Source organism: Natator depressus, chromosome 15 (genome assembly GCF_965152275.1).
Source record: "Natator depressus isolate rNatDep1 chromosome 15, rNatDep2.hap1, whole genome shotgun sequence".
NCBI classification, from domain to species: Eukaryota; Metazoa; Chordata; order Testudines; family Cheloniidae; genus Natator; species Natator depressus.
The window spans coordinates 27,583,404-27,610,762 of record NC_134248.1 but is presented as its reverse complement, the minus strand read 5'-3'; the positions used below and the strand labels follow the sequence as shown (position 1 = coordinate 27,610,762).

General features: G+C 44.6%; 1 protein-coding gene and 1 pseudogene across 2 annotated transcripts; both read right to left on the bottom strand.

The window, feature by feature from the left end:
• Nucleotides 1-868: 868 nt before the first annotated feature.
• On the bottom strand, nt 869-21,145 carry TRAFD1 (TRAF-type zinc finger domain containing 1). Of its 2 annotated transcripts, none has more exons than XM_074972733.1 (12): nt 21,069-21,145; nt 19,286-19,348; nt 16,274-16,409; nt 16,145-16,198; nt 14,605-15,019; nt 10,178-10,444; nt 9,133-9,203; nt 8,212-8,439; nt 5,303-5,432; nt 3,821-4,133; nt 2,233-2,305; nt 869-1,819 (listed from the first exon to the last, which is right to left on the bottom strand). In XM_074972733.1, the coding sequence occupies exons 2-12, from the start codon at nt 19,333-19,335 to the stop codon at nt 1,775-1,777; spliced, it is 1,782 nt and encodes a 593-aa protein (XP_074828834.1). In that variant the 5' UTR covers nt 19,336-19,348; nt 21,069-21,145; the 3' UTR covers nt 869-1,774. The 2 variants fall into 2 exon arrangements, with proteins under 2 accessions (XP_074828834.1, XP_074828836.1); XM_074972735.1 differs by lacking the exon at nt 21,069-21,145 and adding an exon at nt 19,605-19,624.
• LOC141999523 (N-acyl-phosphatidylethanolamine-hydrolyzing phospholipase D pseudogene) lies at nt 12,108-14,189 on the bottom strand (annotated as a pseudogene).
• Nucleotides 21,146-27,359: the final 6,214 nt, after the last annotated feature.

Genomic DNA, 27,359 nt, shown 5'->3' with positions numbered 1-27,359 from the left:
AATGCTCAGGGAGATTAGAGAGGCTATTAAAATAAACTGAATAATAATGGGGGATATCAAGATTGACTGGGTACATATCACCTCAAGATGGGATGCAGAGAAAGTTTGACACCTTAAATGACTGCTTCTTGGAGCAGCTACTCCTGGAGCCCACCAGAGGAGAGGCAATTCTTGATTTAGTCCTAAGTGGAGCACAGGATCAGGTCCAAGAGGTGAATATAGCTGGACCGCTTGGTAATAGTGACCATAATATAATTAAACATCCCTGTTGCTACAGTGTTGGGCTGCTGTGGTTTTTCCTGCATTTAATTTCAGGGGGACTACACAAATTAAAAAGGTACAGCACAAAAAGTGAAATCCCTGCAAGCTACATGGAAACTTTTTAAAAAGACACCCTAATAGAGGCTCAACTCAAATGTATACCCAAAATTAGAAAAACAGTATGAGAACCAAAAAAAGTTTCCCTGTGGCTAAACAAAGCCCAACTGTCTACACTGCAATTAAAAACAGCCCCCTTTGCCCAAGCCCCAGTCAGCTGGCATGGGCCAATTGCAGCGTAGATGTGCCCTCAGAGCCCAGATAGTATGCCACAATCAGTTATGGCTAAACTGAAGAATAAGCTGGAAATTTTGAAGCCACAGATGGCTGATGGGGAAAAAAAAAATTAAGTTTCTCCCCAGAAGAGCAGTTTTCCAACCCATTCTGCTCAGCATAATTTTCAGTCAGTCACTTTCTAGTGTCTGCCTAGACTTTGTTTCAGTTTACAGAACAAAAGACAGATCGGTAGATACAAATTTTATTACAAGGAATTTAAAAAGTAAGGGCTCCAGTACAGCAAAAGAGCAGTTTTGAGAGAATGGAAGCCCTGTGGGACTGAAGCTCTCGCACTGTGGATCACAATCCCTCTGTGGATGCCTTTAGGAATACTGGGCACTTCTGGTATTTAATAGACTTTTAGATAGGAAGACAGAACCACCATAAGTTACAATATGTATGACTTTCCCCACCTGATTCCCAAGCCAGGTCTGACCAGATAGAAGGCTTAGGGAAAAGTCTTGACTTCAGAAATAGATAGTTAATGCAGAATTATTGCCAACAGCAGCAAGCTAAATGGCTGAAGTGGGAATAGGTTTAAAGCCAAGCCACTGAACTTATCCCCTGATCCCAAACCTCAGTGAAGATAATCATTAAGATCAACTGTTCATTACAGAGAAGTATGTTCTGCAACCCACCACTGAGGAGTCTGACTCTGAACAAGTCAGACAAGTACTGAACTCTACAGTAACTTACTACGGCAGGTTCTTCATCCAGAATAGTTCTGGCTGATTGTTTTGGGTTTAACAGGGTTGCTGCTCAGACATCTATTCATTTACTTCAATGACGAAGCAATGGATTACTTCTGCTGCACACTGCTGAGCCAAGGCCTAGCACATTAAAAGGAAACCCCTCTCAAAACAGAAACAAGCAGATGAGATAAAAACAGATTGGGCCTCTGAGTACTGACTGACTTAGGATAATGCCAGTTTGGACCACCCAAATAGCAGCAATATAAAATTTACACTTTGACATTTCTGTACAGCAGCTGTAGTATGCATTACTCCCACAAACTTTAAAAAAAAAACAATTATAGAAAATCACTGCCTAAAAAATTTAAAATTAATAGAAAGTCCCCATTGATGGTGGCAATATAGCAAGTACTTGCGCTGGGATAAATAGGTACTATAGTGCATAGTAAGAGCTTCAAGTGCTAAATATGCGCTTCATAAAGGATAGATTATTCTTCCTCAAGATGGCCAGACTCTGGTTTCTGGGATTTTGCCTGTGTAAGGAGGAAACAGTAAGTGAAACATACATGTCATTTTAAAACAGACAAGTTGAATCACAACAAGCTCTGTCTGCCTCACTCAGACTTGATCAAGGAGCAAAGGACAGCACACCAAGTCCTATAAGGAAGTAGAATAGTTCAGACTCCTGCAAACACCAAGCAATCTTATATTAGCAGAAAGGGTGGCTCTTCGCCAATCCAGATGAGATTGAGGACAACAGGCAGTCAGCAGTGAGTCACTAGCAACTACCTTTGTTGCATGTTAGAATTCCACAGGGAGTCAAGCTCATGCTTGATGCTGTCTGCTCAAAAGACAGTAGTAAAAATAAACTAAACGTTTTAGTCAGCCACTGAAACGCAGAAGAGAGGCCATCCAGTATAGGGGAAGAGCTCTGAAAAAAACTTACCTTTGTGCTCCTGTTTCTGAAATTGACAGGAACATTGGCAGTCCTAGGACTCCTGCCTGCTTCGTTTCTCACGCTGCAGAGGAGAGAAGTTGACACCATTAGATGAAGCAGTTCTACAAATTCAATCCTCTTACAGGAACTGGTTTAAGGGGGGGGGGGGGAGGGGAAGAGCACAGTCCTTCTGAGAAATGAAGAGTTCCATCATAAACCCCCAAAACTCACCCTTGGCCTGTATCCCAAACTGCTGAATCTTGGGATCAGAGAACAAGGTCTCTCACTATTTCACCTTTGGGTACTCTGATACTAAACATGCAGAATTCACAGAGCTTTTGGCCATACATACTGGAGGCTGGACCCAATAGCAAGGGAAGTAGGTGTTAAAGACAGAACTATTTCTAACCAGTGGCATCCCAATAGCAAGAATGCTACTGAAATATTAGAAAAAAAGACGACATTTCCACACAACAAGATTAGACTTCATTTCCATGAAAAAGGAGAGTGCATGTAAAAGATCTACCCAAATACATATGGTACTACCAAATTCAGTCCATTTTAGTCAATTTGACAGTCATCAGATTTTAAAAAATTGTAGATTTCATGGTTTCAGCTATTTAAATCTGAAATGTCATGTGGTGTTGGGGGTGGGGGAGGGTTGTGGTACAGCTACCCTTACTTGTGTTGCTGCTGGAGGGGCACTGCCTTCAGAACTGGACGCCAGGTCAACAGCTACTGCTCTCCGGCAGCCGAGCTCTGAAGGCAGCAAAACCATGACCTCCCTAAAATAAAAACTTGTAACCCCCCCGCAACTCCCTTTGAGACAGGACCCCCAATTTGGGAAACGCTAGTCATGAAAAAAAAGTCATGGACAGGTCACGGGCAGTAAACAAAAATTCATGGCCCATGACCTGTCCAGGATTTGTACTATTTACCCCGACTACATTTTTTTTGGGGGGGGGGGAGGGGGGGGCACAGCCCAGGGGTGCCGCAGGTGCTTGTGGGGGAGCACCACAGGTGCTTGGAGGAGGGGTTGTGGGGCTGGCAGGCTCCCTAGGCAGCTCCCCGAAAGTAGTGACATGTCCCTCCCTCAGCTCCTAGCTCCCCACACTGCCCTGCCTCAAGTACCAGCCTTAAAGTATGCAAAAGACCAGATTTCATTGGGGTGGAGGGGAAGATACAAGATTTAATGGTCTGTGATGCATTTTTCATGGCCATGAATTTGGTAGAGCCCTAGAAATAGGTGCCATAAAAACAGTTTCCTAGAAAATCTGTTTTCCTCTTAAACTCATTACTTACTACAAACCCAAAGAGACACCAGCTAGTCAAACTGAGTGCAGCCTAACCCAGCCGTAGGCAAAATGTACAAGGATCTGTGGTGGGGTGATGAGGGGGCCAGTGGACGCAGAATTCTCCTCCTCCTGTCAAGTTTTGGTGTCTGCACTAGCAGAAACACTGAAGCACTTCCTCACCATAGCAGAGCTAGATCAGAATGGACTAATTGTCCATTCATAAAGATGCACCCCCAGGAATCACTTAGAGCTAAACATTCTCTTTACACCACCACCACCACCACGCTGAGCGGAGAAGCTACCTTGGTCGTGTCGGAGACACCCTTGGGAAACTAGGCACGTAGCTTTCAGGGTGGAAGTTTTGAGTGGATCGCACAACTGGCCTGGGGCCTGTTCCAGATTCAGCTGTGCCTCTGCTTCTCAGTCTTCCGTCATTACCGTCTAAGTTGCTGGACTTCCCTTTTTGAATCGGAGCATCATTAGCTCTTGTGGCACTAAAAGAGGTCAGTGGTACGCTTCTGGCAACTGCCGGGTTGCTTAGCGATTGGCTCCCTCGTTCAGCATGAGCAATGCTCTGCTGCCTGAAGTCTTCTAGATACAGAGGTGAAATTTCCCCTAAAGGAAAGTCAGATAAAATAAAGCATGCTAGGAACAGCAATGAAATAACGGATCAAAGCAAGGGGCATGGATCAGAACAAGAGGCAAAAAAACCAAACACCTTGATAAAAGCTTCTGGATTTCAAAGCTATAGCCTACATTTTTAATGCAATACCATGTAGTCTGTGAAAACAGACCTGCACCACAGAAATATTGGCTTCACTGACTAGTACAATTCCCCCACGATGGGGAACATACATTCTAAGCAGCTTTGGAGAACCTCCTTTAGTAGTACCTTTTTAACAGTGTACACAGAGTATGGTACCGTGATTGCGTTTAGGTCAGTGCTGTAGTGCTTTTTAAAAGAAGCAGAGTTTTGTCCACGAAGGACGTTAGGACAAAAAAGTTACACATTTTACCAGCTTCGCATGGACGTCAGATGCCAGTTATGGGCATCTGTTCATTGAGGGAAGCTAGTATAAAAAGTTGCTTTACTTGCATTTTAAAACTAGCTTATGGACAAAGTCACTACCTTCCATAACATAGTTAAATTTACATACTAACTTCAACCAACACTGGATGACCCCATACACAAGTTAAGTAAACTAGTCCACTTCCTTTGGGCAATTTAAGATAATACATATGCTATGGAGTTTCTATTCTGTGATTTGTTGGGTTTTTTAAATTTAGTAAACATTCATGATGGATCAGCTTCTACCCTCTCATACCCACGTATGATTTCTATTGTCACTTAAACCTCTCTGCATGCAACTAACTAAATAATTTGACCCTAAGAGTGCAATAAAAAAAATGAGGCAAGAAATTCAAAGTTCACCCCAACATTCGTTTCCCCACAACTGCAATAATTATGGATGGAGCTAGCAACATATGCAGACTATAATCAGACTTGTCAGGTTCCACTCTTGCCGCACAGGGTTTAGTAATTTCAAGTTTCTCTTTGGTTTTTGTTTGTGTTGGGCTCCATGTTTATGATTTAGTAGCATTTTTAATGTATGTTGCAAGTTATGCCATGCAAACCAGAACAATGGTATAAGGGTGGAGTTAGGACGTTCTAGTCCTTATCTAGATTAAATGTGCCTTCTTGTTCTGTTTTGCAGTTGGAGGAAATGATCTTAAAAGCATGAATAGAAAGAAGCACAGGCTGGAAATCTGTACTTTGCCAATACCTTGATGCCGGATGCGTCTTCTAAATTCTGGCGATTCTGCTCTCTCCAAGTTGTCTTTGGGAGGCAACAGTTGCGAGGATACCAATCCCTCCCCTGGGCTGGCAGTGGCTGGGCGTAAGTCACACTGGTCCTAGTGCAAGAGAGATTTTGATTGTTTCTGGACACTTAGAGAACACTTAATTCCTGTGAAAGCTTTGAAGGGTACATCTTCCCTCAAATGCCAAGGGGAAGTAAGGATTTGTTTTGAGAAAAGAATGAGACACTGGCTTGATAACAGCATACTCACATCTTCACTTCTAGGTCACCTGTTCAAGTCCAGCCCAGAAATCGTAACTAGTGGACATGTGACCTATGCAAGATGGAGTTGATGACCTCAGTCTACTTCCTGTAGTAGAAGTCACCACACCATAATTGGGGTCATGCTTTATGTCCAGTCAATGCTTAGCCAGTCATCCTTAGAGATGATCCCTCCAAGCCAAGCCGGAGCACGTGAGCAGGCAATCTGCATTGCTGCTAGTGTGACAATGAAACCTTGCACCCACCCAGTCAGCAGGAAAGTCAGAAGGAATATTGTGACCCTGATATCAGTGTAGCTTAAAAAGCCAAGTGAGAAATATCTTCAAGTGCTATACCTGCCCCAGAGCATTCATGCTCGTTCCCCTCAGTTTTACAATCATTTTTTTAAAATAGATATAGTTTCTCTCCCTCTGTTGCTGTGTGAAAGGCCTTCACTAAAGAAGGGAAACTGACTGCACTAGGTGCTGTCAAATGCACAAACTGAAAACAGAATATATTTGCCATCTTTCAGTTATACATATTAGGGATTATCTGTAGCACAAGAAGTTCAAAAACAAAAAAGGAGGATTTCAAATAGAAGGATGTCCCTTTTAAATTTGATAGCCACAGGCTAAGATTACTGTAAGAAAGTTGTACGTGACAGTGGCTCAGTCCCAGGCACTCAAGACACTCTGAAGGAGCCCCAAACTGCATACTATGATCAGACATACAAAGGCACTTTATCCAAACGCTCTTCTACTTTCGAAAGGCAAAAATCAACCTGATGTGGAAAGCCATAGCCATCAACTATGATCCAAGATGCACTGAAGCTCCCCCTACTATGGAACACATGCTATAAAGCAAAGAGGTAAGCTATGGAAGTTCATCAAATTAACTTTGAAAGACTACTACCAAGGTCAAGGGGGTAAAATTACAACTTCTCCTGTTCCTAGAAAAAATAATGCATAACTGATCTACACAGGGACTAGGGCATTTTAACTGCTCCCCCTGCCATTGTTTTGCATGGCACAATTTTCATCATACTTGAAGACACTACAAAACCATCCCATTTGGATCTTGGTTCATGCATTTCTCAGTTCACTTCAATTCCTTTCAATATCCTCCCTTCTTTATCACCAGAGACGTCGCCATTACCTTCTGTCTCCCAGGATTGTAATCTGTATGTGGGAATGAGGAAGTAGAAGATACAAAGACTGCAGGTTTGGTCTCCTCTTCTCTTACCTTCCCCTTGTTCCTCCTCAGTTTCACACTTTGCAGGTTAGGTTACCCCTTCTGGTTGGGTCCATTCCACCTGCAGGGTAACTGGCCACTCAGCCCAGTCTTACATCTATCAGGGCCCTCATATCTGCCTGCCCCCCAACTCCTGCTCTATGCTTGATCTTGTCTGTGTTAAACTAAGCTCTTCACAGTGGAGACTATGTCTTATTCCATGAAGATGACGTTGTGTGTATTTGTGGCACTATTGAAATATATAGTTATAGGAAGACCTTTCATCCCTTCATACTGATGGCAGTGGCCTTTCTTCAACAGATTGCCAGAGTGAATTAGCGTTCCTAGTGTCTCTCTCTCTCTCACACACAATATACTGGTTTCCCCCTCCAGATTTAAACAAGCTGAAGCCATGCTGCAGTAGTGTTGGCAGACTCTTGAGCTAAGTAACAGAACAACTCTCATATAAACGTTGCGATACATTTACTGGGCAGGTTTTCACTTTAAAAAAAAAAAAAAAAGAAGAGCAGTGGAAGGTTTAAATAAGTTTGCAAAATATAGCCTTTTTGTCACACCTCTGACAGTCTACCGCTCATCAGATCTGAACATGCTGTGACAGGAAAGTTTGCAACAGTGTCGGATTATGGCAAAGTGTCATCTGTTTGGCAGCTTTTCACTGAACAGTAGTTAAATCCAAATACATCATGAAGTCGGAAAAAAAGTCAGCCAACAGTATCTGAATTTAGGTCAGACTCTAGTCTCAGATGACCTGTGTGCATGCCATCTTCCCTTTCAAGAAGTTCTGCATCAGAGAATTGAATCTGTTCATTCATGTGCATTAAATTCAACAGGTGCATGAGCAAGAGGCCAAGATAAAGAAAGCGTAAGTCAATTAAAATGTTATGAGTTCAGGTTTGGATAGGGAAATAAAATAGGTCTCTAGTGAATACTTCAGAAGAGCCTAATGGGAGAAAGATTCAAGAACTTAGACATTATGGTTCTTTCTGCGGAATTATTCGCCCTCACTCTTAGAGATGGAAGATGGTCATGCAGAGGAAGGTATTATAGCGAAGGAGTGAGAAGGTGGCAGTCAGGAGCTCCTAAAATGTGAGGATTTATGCTGTATTGCTTGAATGCTGTTTGCTCAGACTCCATTATTTGGGAAAAAAAATATTTCCACAACTGTTCCTTTAACATGAGCCCCAGTATGCTCCAACATCTTGGGGTACAAATCACAACCCCTGTGTTGAGAGGGGACAGATTCAAATGACAAATATGTGAATCCCTGGCATCTGCAATCCCACTTGCAGCCTCTGAGCATTACCACGATTTCAAATATTTACTATTAAGGAGTCAGATTTGCTAGGTCTTGTCAAATTCCATTCTACAAATAGCATTTGTACCTGGTGGTGGAAGAGTATTTCCTCTTCTAACTGAATGCCACAGAATTCACATGGAATGATAATGCTCCCTTCGGTCTGTACAGCTTGTTGCTGCAGTGGATATGTAGATCTGCTGCTGTGCAGTTGGTCTAAGAAATCTTTAGCATGTCGATTGTATTCCTGTTGTTGACTTGGGGAGGAACCTCTTTTACTGAACGAAGCAAAGGCGCTTGCTGGATTACAGCCTGTCTGTTATGTGGGCAACATTGGAAAGAAGGTATTAGTTATACTTACAAAGTCTTCATGTGCCAAGTAATATCTGAACACTGACAATACTACTGCCATTTCACAGAGTAAAACAGATCCACCCTCTATTTCCAGTACATACTCTTAGTATTATAATCACGCAAAATTGTATTCCACTTCAGATATCCAGTTAATGGGACAATAAGGTTAAAAGTAAGTTGCTATGCATGGTGAAATTCAAAAACTAACATCAGTAGTTAACTTATTTTTCACAATGTATGTGGTTTATTACTAGCATTTCACTTAGCACAAACAAGAATGTTAAATTTGTTTCTAGTGCTAATCCAAGGAACAGCACAGTGAACGTTTTGATGAAAGTTTTGTATTAAACTAAAATTACTATTAAGACATTTCTACTGCATATTAGGCTTTGTAAGGTTCTATGCAGACAGTGTCCTGTAAGCATTGTTGGAGTTTGTTCCTGCTAACTATGCTAAACTGCTCCAACAAAATTCAGTTTCTAAAATAGAAATTGTACTCAAAAGTGCTAGCATCCATTTCAGTAAGCCTCCTGCATATACACCTTTAAAATGGGGATAATGATGCTTACCTTCTTTGTAAAGCCCTTTTAAATTGACTGACAAAAAGCACTTTAAGAGCTAAATATTATTGTTATAGAATACAGAAATACCAAACCTGATGGAGAATCAGGTCGTCTTCAGGGTAGAGTGCCTCACAAAATTCACATGGCAACATGATCTCATCATCTGTGAGGTAAGTAAAAGGATTAAACCCCCTACCATAAAAAGGGGTAACAATCAGACTAACCAACCTGTCTTCAGAATTTCTAATCCACGGGATCATTCTGTTCTGCACCACAGAGGAGGGATTATAGCAAGTCTCAGGGCAGTAGTCACTCTTTCACATTTATGAGTTTTACAAGGGGGGGGGGGGGGGGAGGTCACTTTTTTCCTAAAAAGTTTGAAAGATTTTTTTTGGCCTCAAAACCTCAGTTCCTTGCTCCAATACCAAAAAAAAAAAAAGAAGAAGAAGACTCTTGTTATCTGCCTACCTATGCATGTTACATCGTACACACAAAAATTTCTTTTAAAAATAATCTGGCACTTGGATAATACAGGAGAGTTCCTCTTTAACATATTTAATCTTAAATGTAACGTCACCTACTCAGTTGTTACATCTCACTACAAGCAGGAATAAGGGGGTTTTTGTTTTATTTTTAAAGACATGGCAGAACCACAGCAAGTTGAATCTGAGTATATGGTTTTCAAAAAAAGTCACTTTTACCTTCCCATATTAATATGCTGTACTCATCTTGTCCATTTAAAATCTTTTTGGTAAGAAAGGAACTTTGGGATAGATAGCAATATCAAATTTCACTAGTTAACAAATCTTGAGACTATGGTCTATGAAGTTAAATGTTACTATTTTAACAGCCAGTACAGTCAAAAATGTAGGGAGCTGAAGATATATAGTTCCAGAAAGGAAGGAAAGACTCCAAGAACAGGAAAGGCTTTTCTGCACATTCACAGAGAATTTCTACATCAGATGCAGGAGATATCTAAAGCAGTTTAGAAAGTCTCAAAGTGCTACTGTTCTGGTACTGAAAGTCAGAATATCTCCAAGGAGCTAGTCCTGAGAGTCCCCCTGATCATCAACAAAATCAATTTTGGGGTTTGTTTGTTTTGTTCTTTGTTTAAGAAAAGCTTTTTTAAAAACTTACTTTTTAGCTGATCTGAAGTGTTAATAGACGAAAGGTCATGGGAGAAAGTATCTGATTTGTTTATTTCATTAAGATGCTCAGATGGCTTGGACTCTTTGGAGTCGAAGTTCTTCCAGAAGTCACTGTGAATTTCAGCTGCAATATTGTTGTGGGGATTATTCTCACGTTGCAGGCTAAGGGCTAACATATAGTCCAAATTGGAATTCTGTTCTCCATACAGAGAGGACTCTGTGTTTTTATTCCTCTCCAGCCGTTCCAGCTCATCCTCTTAAAGAAATATCAGAAGCTATAAGTATCAACTGCATAGTTTAACAATAATTATGATTTTAATAACAGACTAAGTAAATAAAACAGAAGTTTTCATATATGCAAATAAGGGCAGAAATGGGCCCCCAAACACAGCACTCTTGTTTTAAAAGAGATAGTCAAAACCTCAGAAAGACACTTCATGACTTATATTTTGGGATGAATTAAGGGAAGCAAATCCTTGCCCTTTCCTGTATTTTTCCCCCCCGTCTAGCCTGAGAGGAGGAGAACTTTGTTTCCTATACTAGCCATACAATTCTTAAATTTAAAGAACTTACTAAAGGACATCATGTTTTTTCCATCCCTTGCAATCTTTAAATCACAAACACACACACACCTAAGAAATAAGCTCTAGTTCAACCAGAAGTTGTAAGCTTGATGCAGGAACTACTGGAAGAGATTCTATGACATGTATGATTCAGGAGGTCACAGTAGTTCAACATGGTTCCTTCTAGTCATAAAAATCTATGAACCTGTAACAAGTCTTGTGTTTTCAGTCCATCACTGACAAAAGTCCATTTGCCTACTGATGCAAGCATCTGACTCAGATACAGGTTAGTGGAATTATGGCCATACAAAGTGAAGCCTCTAAACATGTCAGGAAGGAGTATTCAGATTCTAAATGCCTGCAATGACATTTACATGCTCTGATCTCTTCACCCACATGAAGATTTCAGCACACTGAAATCAGTGGGGTTCTAAACAATAGGATTTATTTTGTAAGTTAGTATGGCAATTTGATACAGATGCATTTAGCCAAGTATTACAAGACTGAACAACTTTGTAATCCCACAGTACGTTTAGTAAAAACACATGGAAGCTGCGAAAACTTTTCTACACCTCTGTGGTGTGAGAGAATTCCTTGAGCGACTCACTTTAAAAAAAAAAAAAAAAAAGCCTTTTTTTTTAAATATACAAGATATGGCTGAATCACAACTTTAGAGACCTATATTTAAATTGTACATCTCTTTTAAAAGGCACATTTCTTTACACCATTTTTCAACTCAGCTTTCTTAGTTTCTCATTAAATGAAGATACAGGGGCTCAGTAAGATAAGGATTTTACTTTAAACATGCTTTAGCAACACATCTGTGTTGGAAGACTCTACCCAACAAAACCATGTATTTACAAAGTACAGGACACTTCCAGGTGAGTGAGTGTGAGTTAGATAGGAGAGGCTGTTCTGAAAAACCATTCAAACACAAGTCAGTCATTAACTCCCAGGCAATGCACATGCCAAGGCTGTTATTGCTGTTAGACAAGCTGAATATGAGAAGATCAAAATTAAAAAAAAAAGCATTTGATCTTTTTATGGGTGATGTACACAACAGCTGAAATTACAAGACATTTCTATGCAATTAATACCTTGTGCATTAGCCAGTGTTTAAATCAACTCAATATTCCATTGAGACAAATAGCAATTTTATGATTAAAAGCTTGCATATCTGCTTAACCTATGAAATTAAACCTGGATTCTAATAAAAAATATCCAGTTCAATTAAATTCATAATCCTATAGTGAAATCAGACAAACCAAAACACTCGGAAGGAGCTGCCAGATTTTTTTTTTTTTTATTATTATTTTATTGTTGTTCAAATCCATCATTGCTGCTCTTCAAGTCTCGTGACTCTCCATGGTTCAAGACAAGAATCTTCCGTTTTTAATTTATATCTTCCAAAGGGCTTCATTCAGTTTAGCCAGAGGATCCAAATAATACTCATTTGCTAAAGCAACAGTTCCCCAATGAATCACTACACAATTCTCTTTGAATATGAATATGAATTCTTACCACTTCTTCAGGATTCACACATTGCTATTTCATAAACCACCTTAGCTCATAAGCTCCAATGGGAATAACTGCAAGATAAGGTCCAAATCTTTCCCCTATCTGTTCAAAAGCACCACAGTAACCAGTATCTCCTGCAAAGAAAAACCTATTTCAGGGCCCCAAGACAGACCAGCTGCCCCATTATCTGTTGACATTCTCTTCCACCGGTGTTAAGAAAGGGTAAAAACAAAAAGTAACTGCATCATGACCAGGGAGACAGGTCTCTTCCCACTAGTCCAGCTCACTCTCACAGCCACATTTCTGCATCCAGTCTAGGAGACCCAGAAGTACAAATCATCTCAGCTCACTGCCAAAGAACTCATTTGAGCTCATTATACTACGGTAGTCCAAAAGCTCATAGTTCGTGTGGTTGATCATCATTGCACCTATTTTGGGGAACTAGTGTGCACAGAGGTCTTTGGAAACGTTTTAGACCCATGAACTGTGCTGGGGTAGCCCACTGCCTAAAGATGGGGTAAGAAAGAATTACAAGTTCACCCATTTCCACCCTAACTGACTATGTCCCAACCATCAGAATTGCATGCCAGCTTCACTCTTTCCAACTGGCAGGTCTTGGAATGAAGTAAGGTTTTAACACTGGAAGCTCTTTATCAAGTTCCTGTTCTGAACATGGGATGTAGCTGTTATTTTTTCCACAAGGGCCATCGCAAAATATTGAAAGCACAGATGGGCAACTTCCATGTTGGCCAAAGGTTGACAAGTGTTCCATCTTTACCTCTTTGATTTAGTCACCTCTTCTGTAATCCAGCCTGTAGCTTTTCCTGGGTGTCCTGGAAAAGTTGCTCTCTGGAAACTGGACTGGAATTTTGGTATTCCCTTACTGCTTAAGAATGTAAGAATGGTTATACTGGCTCAGATCAATGGTCCATCTAGCCCAGTAACCTGTCTTCTGACAGTGGCCGGTGCCAGGTGCTTCAGAGGGAACAAACAGAACAGGGCAATCTATCAAGTGATCCATCCCCTGTTGTCCAGACCCAGCTTCTGGCAGCTTCCTTCAAGTACTGGTTACATGCAGTAAAAAGTTGCTCTTCAAGAGTCTTTGTCTGCCTTCTCCACGTTTTTTGGTGAAGAGCTTGTGGGTTGCTGCTTGGAGGAGGTGTCCCATCTTAGTCTTCCTCCTCCATGGGGGCTGCTGCTCCTCCTCCCTCTTGGTTGTTCTGCAGCTCCCCAGACATTAAGCAGCTGCTGCTGCTTCCTACCTGACCAACAAAATCACTAAGGGCAGCGAAGAGAGATCTAGGCAGCAGCTCCACAGCACCCTGCTGCTCATCATGGTGGCAGCTGTTCCTGCTCAACAGCTCCAGCACACCCCCTCCCAGATGCCATCTACTCCCCCAGCACAGAAAGCTTGTCAGAAGCCCAGTACTACATCACACTGCAGCCCAAGAAAGACTGAACTCCTCCATGCTGCCAGTTAGAAAATTAAATTGGTATTCAATCTGAACTCTCCATATGATCCAGAATTTTTATTTTTTTTTTGGCACTGAAATCTACATAAGAGGAGGGGGGAATTCAGTTCCTTCCAAAATGTTCAGTATTAAGCAGCCCAATTCTAGAGGGTCTCTTTCCAATTTGGAAGTTAAGTCATTTATCGTCTCAGTTTTATAAACTAAATCTGATTACTTATTTCACAAGCAGGTCAATCTTAAAGCAAAGGCCATCCATTCAGTCTTCAGCAATGCTACATACTTTGAATACCTCTGAACATAAAGCAAAGCATGTGTTCATGGAAAGGGTGTCTTAAAAAGAGATATGACCTTAGGCACGGTGATTTGGGAGATTAGAACCTTAGGTGGAAAGAGAAGAGGCATTTATATCACCTATGTCCACATAGGCTGTTGCTGCAAAAATGCTCATCATCAAATATGAAAAACTGCAGAAACATTTTAACTAACCTTTAAGACAATCACAGAAGAGTTTGACTGCAAAATAAAATGGATAGAATTTGAATGGATGCAAGCCAAATTCTGTTTCTAGATAAGAGATTCATTCTAGTAATTAATATTAGTAAGCTACTTGTATCCTACCACCAGATATTTCAGAAGTCGTCTACTCAATCGTTTTGCATCATTGAAGTTCTATTCTGTAGTAAAAAACTAAGCATTCATATGTGAACTCTAGCCACACTTCATTAGAGGTTTTCTAATTATCTGACATTTCTACACAGTGCACAGGTATGGAGCTTTCACCCCACTTAGTTACATAATTTTAAATTAAAGGTAAAAATAAAAAAGTTATGAATGTATAATTATTGCCCTTGTCCACACTTTACCTTGGTTCGGATCTCTCTGTATTGCTGATGCATTTCTTCTGTTAATATTCTTAGAAGCCTGATCGCCTCCAAAAGTGCTATAAAATCGGCCTTCCAGTGGCTCGGACATCCTCTGCAGAGGCCCAGCATAGCTGCCTGAACTCAGAAGATTTCTGATGCTTTGAAAGGTACACAGATTTGCAGCCTCATCTTTATAGTTATAACGTGACATTGCTTGGCTAACTCTTCTTTCTTCCACTTCCTTGCCACAAACTTCAGGATGCTCTTTCAGATCTTTCACCATTATGTTGCGACCGCACTCCCTACATGTTTCAGTCCTAGTTCCACAGTAATCCTCGTGGTCCTGAAGTTTATTGAATGCAAGCTCTATCTCACAATGTTGGCAAATTGCAGGACGCAGAGGGCATGCTGATGCCTAAAACAGAAAATTGAATAATTCTTGATATATGCACAGTCTTATAGTTATGCTATGTTTACTTACGGACCAAAGAAAGTACCCAGTTCACTGTGTTATTACAGAAAGATGCATTCCAAATTGCTTTAGGAGATTAATTGGGTCTTCAACTAGAAGCCAACCAGCTCATAAAAGAAATAGTAAATTACTATTTAAGACAGGGAGTGCGAACTCCTGAGTAGTTATACACAGTATGTCTCCAGTGTATTTTACATAGGAAAAAGGAAGCATGTATTTACGAGACATCATACTTCAACATAACATCCCTAAAAAACTAATCTGAACGCTCAAAGTGGATTTTTTTGGTTGTGTTTTAGATTTAACTGTCCTGATCGCCACTGTTCATATTGCTTCATTAATAGTTATAGTACATGAAGTGCTTTGAGTAAGTTACTACAACAGGAAATCCGAGGATCAAAACGGCATGCTTTAAAATAAACCACTTGATCCAACTCCCTTCACATCCCTCCATGCCATAGCTTTGCATTTGATGCTTATGCTGAAACAGAACCTCATTTTCCTGTGACACACTTTTGTTCCACTGACAACGTTAACTCCAGTGACAATTTGTAATTAAGAAAATCATAGAAAGTAAGTGTTTATTGTTCCATGATGTTTAAAAACTGTTTAAACAAGACAAATCTTCAGGTCCTGCATAAAAGTCAGTATGGGGGCGGGGGGGGGGGGGGGACGCAGGAGGAGAACCTGAAATAAAGAAGACACTGAAAAGTGACGTTGCCAAGATCAATGCAACTATAGCCACAGGCAGAATTTTTAGCCTTAACCATTACTTAGGGACAAACCTAGGCCACCAACCCAAGCTACCAATGTACATAGACTCCCTCCTGTTGAGGAGCTTGGAGCTGCTTATTAGGCATGTGAGTACCACCACTTCAAATTAATACAGCTAGTCTCTTACAAGAGTATCACTGATTAGCATGGATTTAGAAAGCGGATTAAACATGGGGAGAGCAGACCCAAGACCCATCAGTTAGCACAGTAGCTATAATCTGAACACTAAGGCTCTAGTGTCAGTACTGGAAATACACTGGAGTATTATCAAGAGCAAAAACCAAATATACCAACCTCGTGATCCTCTAAGTGGCATTTTTCCATCTTCATATTACACTTACAGGTAACCTAGGATAAACAGAAACAATTAGTAAATGCAATTCATGACGATCAGCTATTTTAGAGTAGAATTTATTTTATTACCTGCACATGTTCAGATTCAATGTGGTTTTTTATTTCAGATTTAGGGAGAGACTCCTTGCAGAAATGACACACTCCAATATTTCTACTACAGTGGATTTCATGGATGGTGAAGTTAGCTACAGGAATATCCTTTTTGCTACAAGAAAGATACAAAAAAGTTACTCTTCACAAATGACACTGAAAATAAATTCAAACGGATTTAGGATTCAAGAGAGCTGCCTAAAAGGAAGAACCAATGGTAAAAGCAAATAAGCCCTTCAGAAATTCATAGTTTCTGTGTATTCAGGTTTGTAAAAGAAAAAAGCCTATCTAGGGCTACATGTTGTATACAGTCAGAACACACAAACTTACCAAGTTAGACACCCAAAGTCTCCCAATTCATCAAAATAAGTCAAAACTCTGTTCAACTCCACCTTTGGGGAAAACAGACAAGTCTTGCAGCATACTCAGGCAGTCACCAGATCCAGGCTGTCAGATCAGGAGTATGAAAGTAAGCCGGTACGGCATACCAGTAAGAGCCGGTGCACCGTACCAGGACCGGCTTTCAGAGAGGGCAATTTAAAGCCCTGGGGTAGCGGTGGCGGGGATTTAAAGGGCCCTGGAACTCCAGCCGCTGCTACCCCCCCGGGCCCCTTTAAATCCCAGACTGAGCCCTGCTGCCCAAGCCCTGGGGTAGCAGCAGTGGGGCTCCGGCGGGCATTTAAAGGGCCGGGGCGGTAGCGGTGGCTGGAGCCCCAGGGCCTTTTAAATCCCCGATGGAGCCCGGCCACCGCTACCCCAGGGCTTGGGCAGCAGGGCTCAGGCGGGGATTTAAAGGGCTCGGGGCTCCAGCAGCTGCTACCACAACGGAGCCCCAGGCCCTTTAAAGCTCTGCCAGAGCTCAGAGCCCTGGGGTAGCGGTGGCAGCAGGGAGCCCCCAGAGCTCCTCAGTGATTTAAAGGGCCCAGGGCTCCACTGCAGTAGCGGCAGCTGGAGCCCTGGGCCCTTTAAATCACCCCCGAGCCTCGGGGCTCCCAGCCGCCTCTGCAGCTGGTAGCTCGGGGGCGATTTAAAGGGCCCCAGGCTCCCAGCCGCCACTACTGCAGCTGGAGCCCTGGCCCTTTAAATCAAGATTTAAAGGGCCCAGGGATGTAAGGCCCTGCCTCTTCCGGTTGAGGCCACGCCCCCTGCTCAGGACTCCGGCATACCGGTAAGTCCTCTAACTTACTTTCACCCCTGGAAGTAACAGTTACAGACTCTTTGCAAAGAGCACTCCGCCATAGCGTAAAAGTCAGGCAATCCTTCTTCAGCTACACTGCAATACTGTTCAATGGTTCAACCAACAAAAGATGCAATATCCCTGCTGTTCTGAAGTGAGGAATCCCTACCTTACTCTACTTTGGATAAATCTATTGCTCTGTCCTGAGCTATGTGCAGATAGACTTACAGGTGGGAAAAATCCATTCAGCTATTTGAAAAGCGCCTGATAGGGCAGCACTCGTCCTCTAAGAGGGAAGAGTACAGTGCACCTGAGACTGGTCAGCTGACCCCAAACTGGGCTTAAGAGAAAGGGCCTGGGCCCTAGAGGGGAGGAAGACCAGAAAAATCAGGTAGGAGAGCGGAAGAAAGCAGAGGTGGGGCTCTGATGGGCTGAAGCAGAAAGCTCTGGAGGTGCTAGAGAGACAAGTCAGAAACCAGGAGGCCTGGATAGTGGGAAGAGGAGTCTAGAGCAGCGGTTCTCAAACTGTGAGGCGGGACCCAGTTTTAATGGGGTCACCAGGGCTGGCTTAGACTTGCTGGGGCCCGGGTCTGAAACGTGAGCCCTATCACATGGGGCTGAAGCCAAAGCCCAAGGGCTTGAGCTCTGGGCAGCAGGGCTCAGGTTACAGGCCCCCTGCCTGGGGCTGAAGCCCTTGGGTTTTTCCCCCTTCCCAGGATAATGGGGTTTGGGCCCCCTCACCTGCGGCAATGGGGCTCGGATGGGCTCAGGCTTCGGTCCCGTCCTGAGGTTGTGTAGTAATTTTTGTTGTCAGAAGGGGGTCGTGATGCAATGAAGTTTGAGAACCCCTGCTCTAGAGCAAGAGGAAGGCAGAGGGCAGCACCTCCGTGGGGTGATGTCCCATACAAGAGCAGGGAGCTGGGAAAAGCCCAGAAGGGATGAGAGACTTCTATTAAGCCTAAATGGGTGGATGTTGTTTCTTTATTTGGGCCTCTGAAGTTACCATGTAGTATGGATATTCTAAGCCTAAGAGAGGTGGAGAAATATTCCTGAAGAGCCCTGAGAGGGGAAACAGAGTAGAGTGCCTGAAAGGCTACCCCATGCCATAGAAGCAAAGATGGCAAATCAGACCAAGTGCAAGCGAAGTACTTGAACCTCTCCCACTCTCTACCTATATCAACTTGATAGCAGAAATTTAAAGAGGGAGTTTGACTTAAGGGAAAAAATGTTCACAAGAGCAGAAGTGAAGTCATCAGCCCCCAACAAGACAATTATTTTTACCTTCCCTGCCACAAGATAAAAACCTAGCCCCTCCAAAAACAACAATAACCTTCATTCTTATCCCATCTGTTCCTAAGAACCCAACAGGCTGGGACATCAGCAAAATGATATTCTATATGTATGACAAATGCACAGCTATAATAAGCCACAAAAATTAAATCCTGTATATTTCAGCTTTCTTGAAACTGATTTTAAAGAATCATTTTTAAAAATGCTCTGAAGGAGAACCAATAGTTTCAGTTGATTTCTGCTTCTTCTAGGGTGGAGTAGGGGAGAGGAGACCACTACCAGCAGGTTCCATCAATACTATTCTGCTGTTCTCAAGGTGACACAGCAAATTCTGAATACCAGTGAAGTACAAGCGTATTTTCTATTCTTTTATGATCATTAGAAAAAAAGTTCACATATCACTTGCTGCTTCCATCTCTGAAGACATTTGCCAGCAATACAGCATGTTTCTATGAGTTTATGTAGGGACACTGTAACAACGGACAATACCCTTGTGCCAATAGTGCCAGACGTTTGTTTCTTACCAATTGCTGCACAGGTGGGTTTCCTGTTCATTAACTGCAGCCATATCCATGTTCTTTTGAAAGCTGGAGCAAGGGACAATTAAACATTTTCAGTTTCATTTCTGTTCATAAGAACAAATGCGATTATTCATTCTGCTACTTTCTGTTTCTTCAGATACTTTTGCATTAAATCACATAATCCATTATTATAAATCACTGCTTTCTCATCAAGCAGTCAGCAAGACTCCCCCATCATTTAGAAACAATTGTATTATTAAACATGGTTTCAAGCAGCTCTTAAGAGTGTAAAGAACCCCAGCTGGCTAGTGAGGATAATCACCTGCAGATGTTTTTCCTTGAGATGTGGACAGTTTCTTCTTAAAAAAAAAAGTTATATACACACACACACACGTAAAATAATAACTCTGCAAAACTGTGGACTGTTTATGGCCTGTAAAGCATAATTTATGCAATATAATTTATACAGCAAGACCTAGAATTAAGACAGCACTCAAAAGATCAACAAAAATATCTTAAGGAAGACAAGCCTTAATAAAGATAGCTGAAAATTTTACTTGGAAAAGCCTTGACTCCTGCCCCAGGTGATCATATTTATTTGATATCAAAAACAATATTTAAATAAAAAAAACACTAACATAGAATAGATGACATTTCTTTCGAACAGATTTTTTCCAGTGTATAAAAGCCAACTTGTAGCCAAAACACTGCTCAAGATTTCCAGTTACCCGAGAGACAGGTGAAATGGGTAGGAGTTTGGTCTCCATAATCACAGACTGGCATTTCTAGCATAAAAACTGGCAGGAATAAAAGCAACCCACAGACCTATGCAAGTGCTCCCAGAGGTCCCAGCGGGGTGTGGGCTGAGGGAGGGGCGGGGGAGGAGAGGAGAGGAGAGGAGAGGGGCCCCAGCGGGGTGTGGGCTGAGGGAGGGGCGGGGGAGGAGAGGAGAGGAGAGGAGAGGGGCCCCAGCGGGGTGTGGGCTGAGGGAGGGGGGGGGAGGAGAGGAGAGGAGAGGAGAGGGGCCCCAGCGGGGTGTGGGCTGAGGGAGGGGGGGGGAGGAGAGGGGCCCCAGCGGGGTGTGGGCTGAGGGAGGGGGGGGGAGGAGAGGAGAGGAGAGGAGAGGGGCCCCAGCGGGGTGTGGGCTGAGGGAGGGGGGGAGAGGAGAGGAGAGGAGAGGAGAGGGGCCCCAGCGGGGTGTGGGCTGAGGGAGGGGGGGGAGGAGAGGAGAGGAGAGGAGAGGAGAGGAGAGGGGCCCCAGCGGGGTGTGGGCTGAGGGGGGGGAGAGGAGAGGAGAGGGGCCCCAGCGGGGTGTGGGCTGGGGGGGGAGGGGGTGGAAGGAGGAGAGGAGAGGGGCCCCAGCGGGGTGTGGGCTGGGGAGAGGAGAGGAGCCCCAGCGGGGTGTGGGCTGGGGGGGGAGGGGGTGGAAGGAGGAGAGGAGAGGGGCCCCAGCGTGGTGTGGGCTGGGGGGGGGGAGGAGGAGGAGAGGAGCCCCAGCGGGGTGTGGGCTGGGGAGAGGAGAGGAGCCCCAGCGGGGTGTGGGCTGGGGGGGGGGAGGAGGAGGAGAGGGGCCCCAGCGGGGTGTGGGCTGGGGGGAGGAGAGGGGCCCCAGCGGGGTGTGGGGAGAGGGGGGGTGTGGGGGGAGGAGAGGAGCCCCAGGGGGGGTGTGGGGGGAGGAGAGGGGCCCCAGGGGCCCTAGCGGGGGGGGCGATGAGGGACCCCAGAAGCCCCATGATGAGGGGCGCGTCTAGCAGTTCGCTGTGCCGCGGCCCCTTCCCCGACTCACCCGCTCCTCAGAAACCAAACACCGGGCCCCGCTTGCGCCCTGCTTCCTACCCGCCGGCTACACCCGCCTCCCGATTGGCCGACTGAGACTCAGCTAACGAGCTGATTGGCCGTAGCAGCCGCCGTTTACCACTTGACTAGGCCCCGCCCCCTCCGCGGCTGGATTGGATAATACAGAGGTCACTGGAGTTAGGCTCCGCCCCCTCGTGATTGCCCCTCCCTCCTCTTATCAAAAAGGGCCTGGGATTGACCAGGGCTCAGGGTGAGCGGATCAGTGATCAGAGTGGAGTGTGGGTGTCAGGACTCTAGGCAATTAAAGCAAATTAATTTCCTGGGCAGGCCTTCAAGCTGCAGGGGAATGAACCGGAGGGAAGCTGTGCACTACTAGACAGACAATATTACACAGGTTCCAGACACACAGGCCTCTGAAATGCCGTAAGGAAGGGAGTCTCTGTTGGCAACTTTGAAAAACTAAATTCTAAATTGTCTATTCTTTGCTACAGCCCTTAATTTTTTCTGTTGGTGGGGCAGAAAAGGGGATCATCTCTTTTTTTTTTTTTTTTTTTTTAAACTTTTGGGCAGGGTGGCTGGTTGTTTGGGTTTGTTTGTTTTCTGGCTGTGTGCGTTTGCTTTGTAAATTGTGTTACGTTACAGAAATCTGACTTTCTTTGTTCGAAGCTGGTTTAAGATTCTGTTCTCTCATATGACATCCCCTTCAAGTATGTTCTGAGAAGGAGCCCATATACTTACCTACCTAACTGCACTTGAGGTACAGTTATCCACAAAAACAACAAGGAGTCTGGTGGCATCCTAAAGTCTAACAGATTTATTTGGGCATAAGCTTTTGTGGGTAAAACGCCACTTTTTCAGATGAAAGAAAACTTATGCCCAAATAAATCTGTGAGACTTTAGGGTGCCACCAGACTCCTTGTTGTTTTGGGGGATAACTGATACCTCAAGTGCAGATAGGTAGGTATCAGTTATCCCCCAAAACAACAAGGAGTCTGGTGGCACCCTAAAGTCTCACAGATTTATTTGGGCATAAGTTTTCTTTCATCTGAAAAAGTGGCGTTTTACCCACGAAAGCTTATGCCCAAATATATCTGTTAGACTTTAGGGTGTCACCAGACTCCTTGTTGTTTTTATAAATTCTTTTGAGAGCAGGAAATTAGGCATGATGTCATGAGGAAGGGAGTAACATAGGAGTAACCCAGTATCAGAAAGACTTAATCTCCTCTAGACGACTTGAGGCGTCTCTAAAAGTAGAGTATAGCAACTTGACTTTTAGTCAGCTACAACTTATAATTTTAAAAAATCATTTCAGTGCTGATGAAAGTTGGAAGATTGTCAGCTCTGGAGAATGAAGTCTTCTGCTTATCCAAAGAACAGGGACAACATAGTCAAGCTTCCCCTGCATCAGTTCAGGTTCTGTTACTGCTCTGCAATGAGGGTATCCGCTGTAGAAGTGTTTTTGTAATGAGGACATCTGCTTACTGAAAACTGGATTATGATGACTACCACATTCATGTTACAGATTCCACCAAAAAGTCCTCTGATAATAGTGTCAGCTAGTCTGGACTGGATTTGTTCTGATAACCTAATAGTGAAACATTCTGCTTCCAATTATCAGTCCCTGAACCAAACAGTACCTCTTCTCTAAATCTAACTTAGAGGGGTTTTGGTAGCTATTTAGAACACTTGTGACAGCTTTTTTCTTCTGTGATTATGGCCTCGGAGTCATGCAGACTCCTGAAGTCTGAAAGCATTTTTGAGAGTATAAATAATAATAATAATAATAATTAATACATACTTAGCACTGATTATAACTTGGGCCTCGATGTGAGATTGAATTTCTGATATTGGACAATACTTATCTACAGAGTTGCAGTGGACAAGACTGTCAGTTATTATTGTGTTACATGGTTATTTACAAACTTCAAATTCAAATGATGAAGAATGAAAATCTGAGGCAATTTTTGAACTGTCCTACATGCCAGGAGTGGGGGATCTTGCAGCACCTGTGTAAAGAGTGATGAGTGAGCTGTGTTAAATTTGGTGACAACAGTGTGATTTGATTTTTGGCATTTGGTGAGGACTGAAGACGAAGGGCAAACTTCACTGCTAACATAAGGAGAGGCAACTCAAGTTACACCACTGCTAAATTAGGCCCAGAAGCTGCTCCCTGAGTGATGCCTCATCCTTCATTTGTATGGAGGAGTAAATAATATACATACATTACTAATTTACTGTACCTGAAAAGTGCCAGCTTCATAGCCCCAGAGGCTGAAATTCTCCCTATAACCTCCTACCAGATACATCCTGGGAGTAGCAGTGGAAGCTCCCCCATGCTGCTTCAATCTTAACGTGAAAAAACCATCTCTAGGAGTGAGAAGGAAGTTCAGATTCTGAACCATTCAGTCCTTGGACTCTCTGCTGAGAATGCCAACAAGTTAGCCAATCAGTGTCAATTATTTTTGCCACCCTGAAGCTAGAGGGAGCTCTAGAAGGGATTGTGCCTCAACTAGTGCTTCAGCAGAGCTCTGCAGAACACAGGAAATGCATGCCTGCTGGGAAATTTATGACTGTGCATCATGCTCTCTCCACATCGCAACTAGCCACTTAATTAGTGTGGCATGGGGAGCACTGCCCTGGCCCCACCACCTCACTGTTCCTCTGGAAAGCCTAGGGTGCACTAACAAGGAACCATGGTAGCACAGAGACTGCAATTGTTCCTTGCCCCTCCACAGGAGACAGAAGAGCCAAGCCACATTGCCACCTTTCTCCTGTGTGGAGAAGGCCAAGAGGACCCACCTCAAAGGAAGAAACTAAGGCAGGGATGTTGCAGGGCTACCTCCTGCTATGAGGGGATGCTGTTACAAGGTACAATACAGAATAAGAGTAGCACATAGCTGGTACTGTTAGAATGCTTTACAGAAAAAAAAAAAAAAGGTTACTTACCTCTCGTAACTGTTGTTCTTCGAGATGTGTTGCTCATGTCCATTTCAATAGGTGTGTGCGCGTGCCACGTGCACGATCGCCAGAAGCTTTTCCCTAGCGGTACCCGTCAGGTCGGCTGTGGAGACCCCTAGAGTGGCACCTTCATGACTGTATATATGTCCCTGCCGCCCCATCACCTGCTCAGTTCCTTATTGCCGGAGTACTCCAACAGTGGGGAGGCGGGCGGGATTTGGAATGGACATGAGCAACACATCTCGAAGAACAGTTATGAGAGGTAAGTAACCATTTTTTCTTCTTCGAGTGATTGCTCAAGTGCATTCCAATAGGTGACTTCCAAACAGTTACCCTGGGGGAGGGGTCGGAGTTCACCTTGCTGAGTGCAGGACTGCCCTACCAAACCTAGCATCATCCCTCGCCTGCTGGGTAGTGGCGTAGTGGGAAGTGAAGGTGTGGACTGAATACGGTTGCAAATGTCCTGGATAGGCACCTGCGCCAGGAAAGCTGCGGACGCCGCCTGCGCTCTGGTAGAGTGCACCGTAATCAGCGGGGCTGGAACTTTAGTTAGGTCATAGCAAGTCCTGATGCAAGACGTGATCCATGACGAGATGCGCTGTGATGAGATTGGGAGCCCCCTCATTCTTTCCGCAATAGCAATAAAGAGCTGTGGTGACTTACGAAATGGCTTTGTGCCTTCAATGTAAAATGCTACGGTCTGTCTAACACCCAAGGAATGGAACATGCGCTCCCTGTGAGTGGCATGGGGTTTCAGGAAGAACACAAATAAAAATATGTCCTGGTTCACATGAAACTGGGAAACAACCTTAGGCAGGAACACAGGGTGGGGGCGTAGCTGCACCTTATCTTTATAAAATACCGTGTACGGAGGTTCTGAGCTCAGTACCCTGAGTTCGGATACCCTCCTAGTGGAGGTTATAGCCACCAGGAAAACCACCTTCCAGGAAAGGTAGGAGAGAGGGCAGGTAGCCATAGGCTCAAAGGAGGGCCCCATGAGTGAGGACAGGACCAGGCTGAAGTGCCTGGGGGGACGGGCCAACATACTGGAGGAAAAGTCTGTCAAGGCCCTTAAGAAACCTGCTCACCATGGGATTACCAAACACTGAACCCCCCGCCATTCCCAGGTGGAAGGCCAAAATGGCCGTGAGGTGTACCCTTAGGGATGATATTGCTAACCCTTGGTGCTTGAGATCTAAAAGATAGCCCAAAATAAGGGGAATTGGGGCTGATTGCAGCTCAGTTCCCCTTTGTCGAGACCAAATGGAGAAACGCTTCCACTTAGCCAGGTATGTGGCTCAAATAGAGGGTTTCCTACTGCCCAGCAGGACCTCGCTAACCAAGTGCGAGCACTGAAGCTCAAAAGGGTTCAGCCATGGAGCTTCATGCCATGAGGTGGAGTGACTCCAGGTTGGGATGCTGTAGACGGCCGTGGTCCTGTAAGATTAGGGTTGGACGGAGAGGGAATGCTACTGATCTGTCCACTGAGAGGTTCAGTAAAATGGTGAACGAGTGCTGGCGGGGCCACGCTGGTGCTATGAGAATTAAGGAAGCCCTGTCCTGACGAATCTTGAGGAGCACGCCGTGTATGAGGGGAATGGTGGGAACGCGTACAGCAGGTGACCCGTGCATGACAGATGAAAGGCGTCCGCGGTGGAGCCTGGGCTGTGGTTCAGGAAGGAGCAGAATCTATGGCACTTCTTGTTGCTCTGCGTCGCAAACAGGTCCATGTGGGGAGAGCCCCACCTCTGGAAAATTGAGTGAGCGATGTCCGATCTGAGGGACCACTCGTGTGCATGGAACAAGTGGCTGAGGCAGTCTGCCAGCTCGTTCTGCACCTCTGGAAGATGCAATGCCTGCAGGTGTATGGAGTGGGTGATACAAAAGTCCCACAGCGTGAGAGCTTCCCGACAGAGAGGAGAGGAAAGAGCACCACACTGTTTGTTTATATAGAACATCTCTGCAGTATTGTCCATGAGCACCGATACGCACCTGCCCTGCAGACGAGCCTGAAACGCTTGGCATACCAGGTGAACTGCCCTCATTTCCTTCACGTTGATGTGCAGCGATAGCTCTACATGGGACCAGAGGCCCTGAGTTCTGAATTTGCCCAGATGAGCTCCCCAACCGAGCGCCAAGGCATCTGTGACAAGGGAAAGCGTGGGTTGGGGCTTTGCGAAGAGTACTCCCTCACAAACCAGCTGTGGTTGCAACCACCATTGGAGAGAGTGGAGAATTTGAGGCGGGAGGGTCACAATTTAGTCCAATGGGTCCCTGTCCAGTCTGTGCACCTGGACTGACCACGTCTGGAGGGGCCGGAGGCGCAGCCTGGCATGCTGTACCACGAATGTACAGGCCGCCATATGCCCCAGTAGTCTCATCCAATTCCTGGCTGTAGTTGTGGGGAAGCGAAGGAGGGTCTGCATAATGTCTGTGAGCGCTTTGAAACGCAGTTCTGGAAGGAACGCCCTCGCGCGCGTGGAGTCCAAGAGAGTGCCGATGAACTCTATTGTTTTGTGTGGGGGTCAATGTGGACTTGGGCTCATTCAATACAAGTTCCAACCTGTGAAACATAGCCCGGGCCAGGAATACATGGTCCACCACGTGTGCTTAGGACTTGGCCTTGATGAGCCAGTCGTCCAAATACAGGAACACCTACACCTGGCGCCTGCAGAGGAAGGCCGCCACTACCGCCATACACTTGGTGAAGACGTGGGGGGCCGTTGAAAGGCCAAATGGGAATACCCTGAACTGGTAGTACTGGCCACTGACCACAAATCTGAGAAAGTGTCTGTGGGCTGGAATAATAGCAATGTGAAAATACATGTCCTTCAAGTTGAGGGTGACGTACCAGCCTCCCGGATCCAGGGAGGGAATGATGGTGGCCAGAGAGACCATGCGAAACTTCACCTTTTTTATGTATGTGTTGAGGTCTCGTAGATCCAGGATAGGCCAAAGCCCGCCCTTGGCTTGGGAATAGGGAAATAGCGGGAGTAGAACCCCTTGCCCCTGAATTCCTGAGGAACCTCCTCTATTGCCCCTAGAGCTAGGAGTGATTGTACCTCTTGTAAAAGGAGTTGTTTGTGAGAGGGGTCCCTGAAGAGGGACGGGGAAAGGGGGTGGGAGGGAACAGAATTGGATAGAATATCCCGCCCCCATCATGCTGAAGACCCAGCGGTCTGACACGATCTGAGACTAAGCACGGTAGAAGAGGGAGAGCTGATTCACAAAGGTGGGGGGAAGGATCCAAGAAGGTGACTGGTGCACCGTCCTCATGCGCATCTTCAAAAGTTGGGCTTGGGGCCGGGGGGCTGTTTGGTCG

Coding starts and splice junctions, on each gene's coding strand:
- TRAFD1 (XM_074972733.1), bottom strand. CDS start 19,335: ATGGATATGGCTGCAGTTAATGAACAGGAAACCCACCTGTGCAGCAAT. Junction 10,445..14,604: donor ACAGAGAGATCCGAACCAAG/GTAAAGTGTGGA, acceptor TATTTCTTTAAG/AGGATGAGCTGGAACGGCTG. Junction 1,820..2,232: donor TCAGAAACAGGAGCACAAAG/GTAAGTTTTTTT, acceptor CTCCTTACACAG/GCAAAATCCCAGAAACCAGA.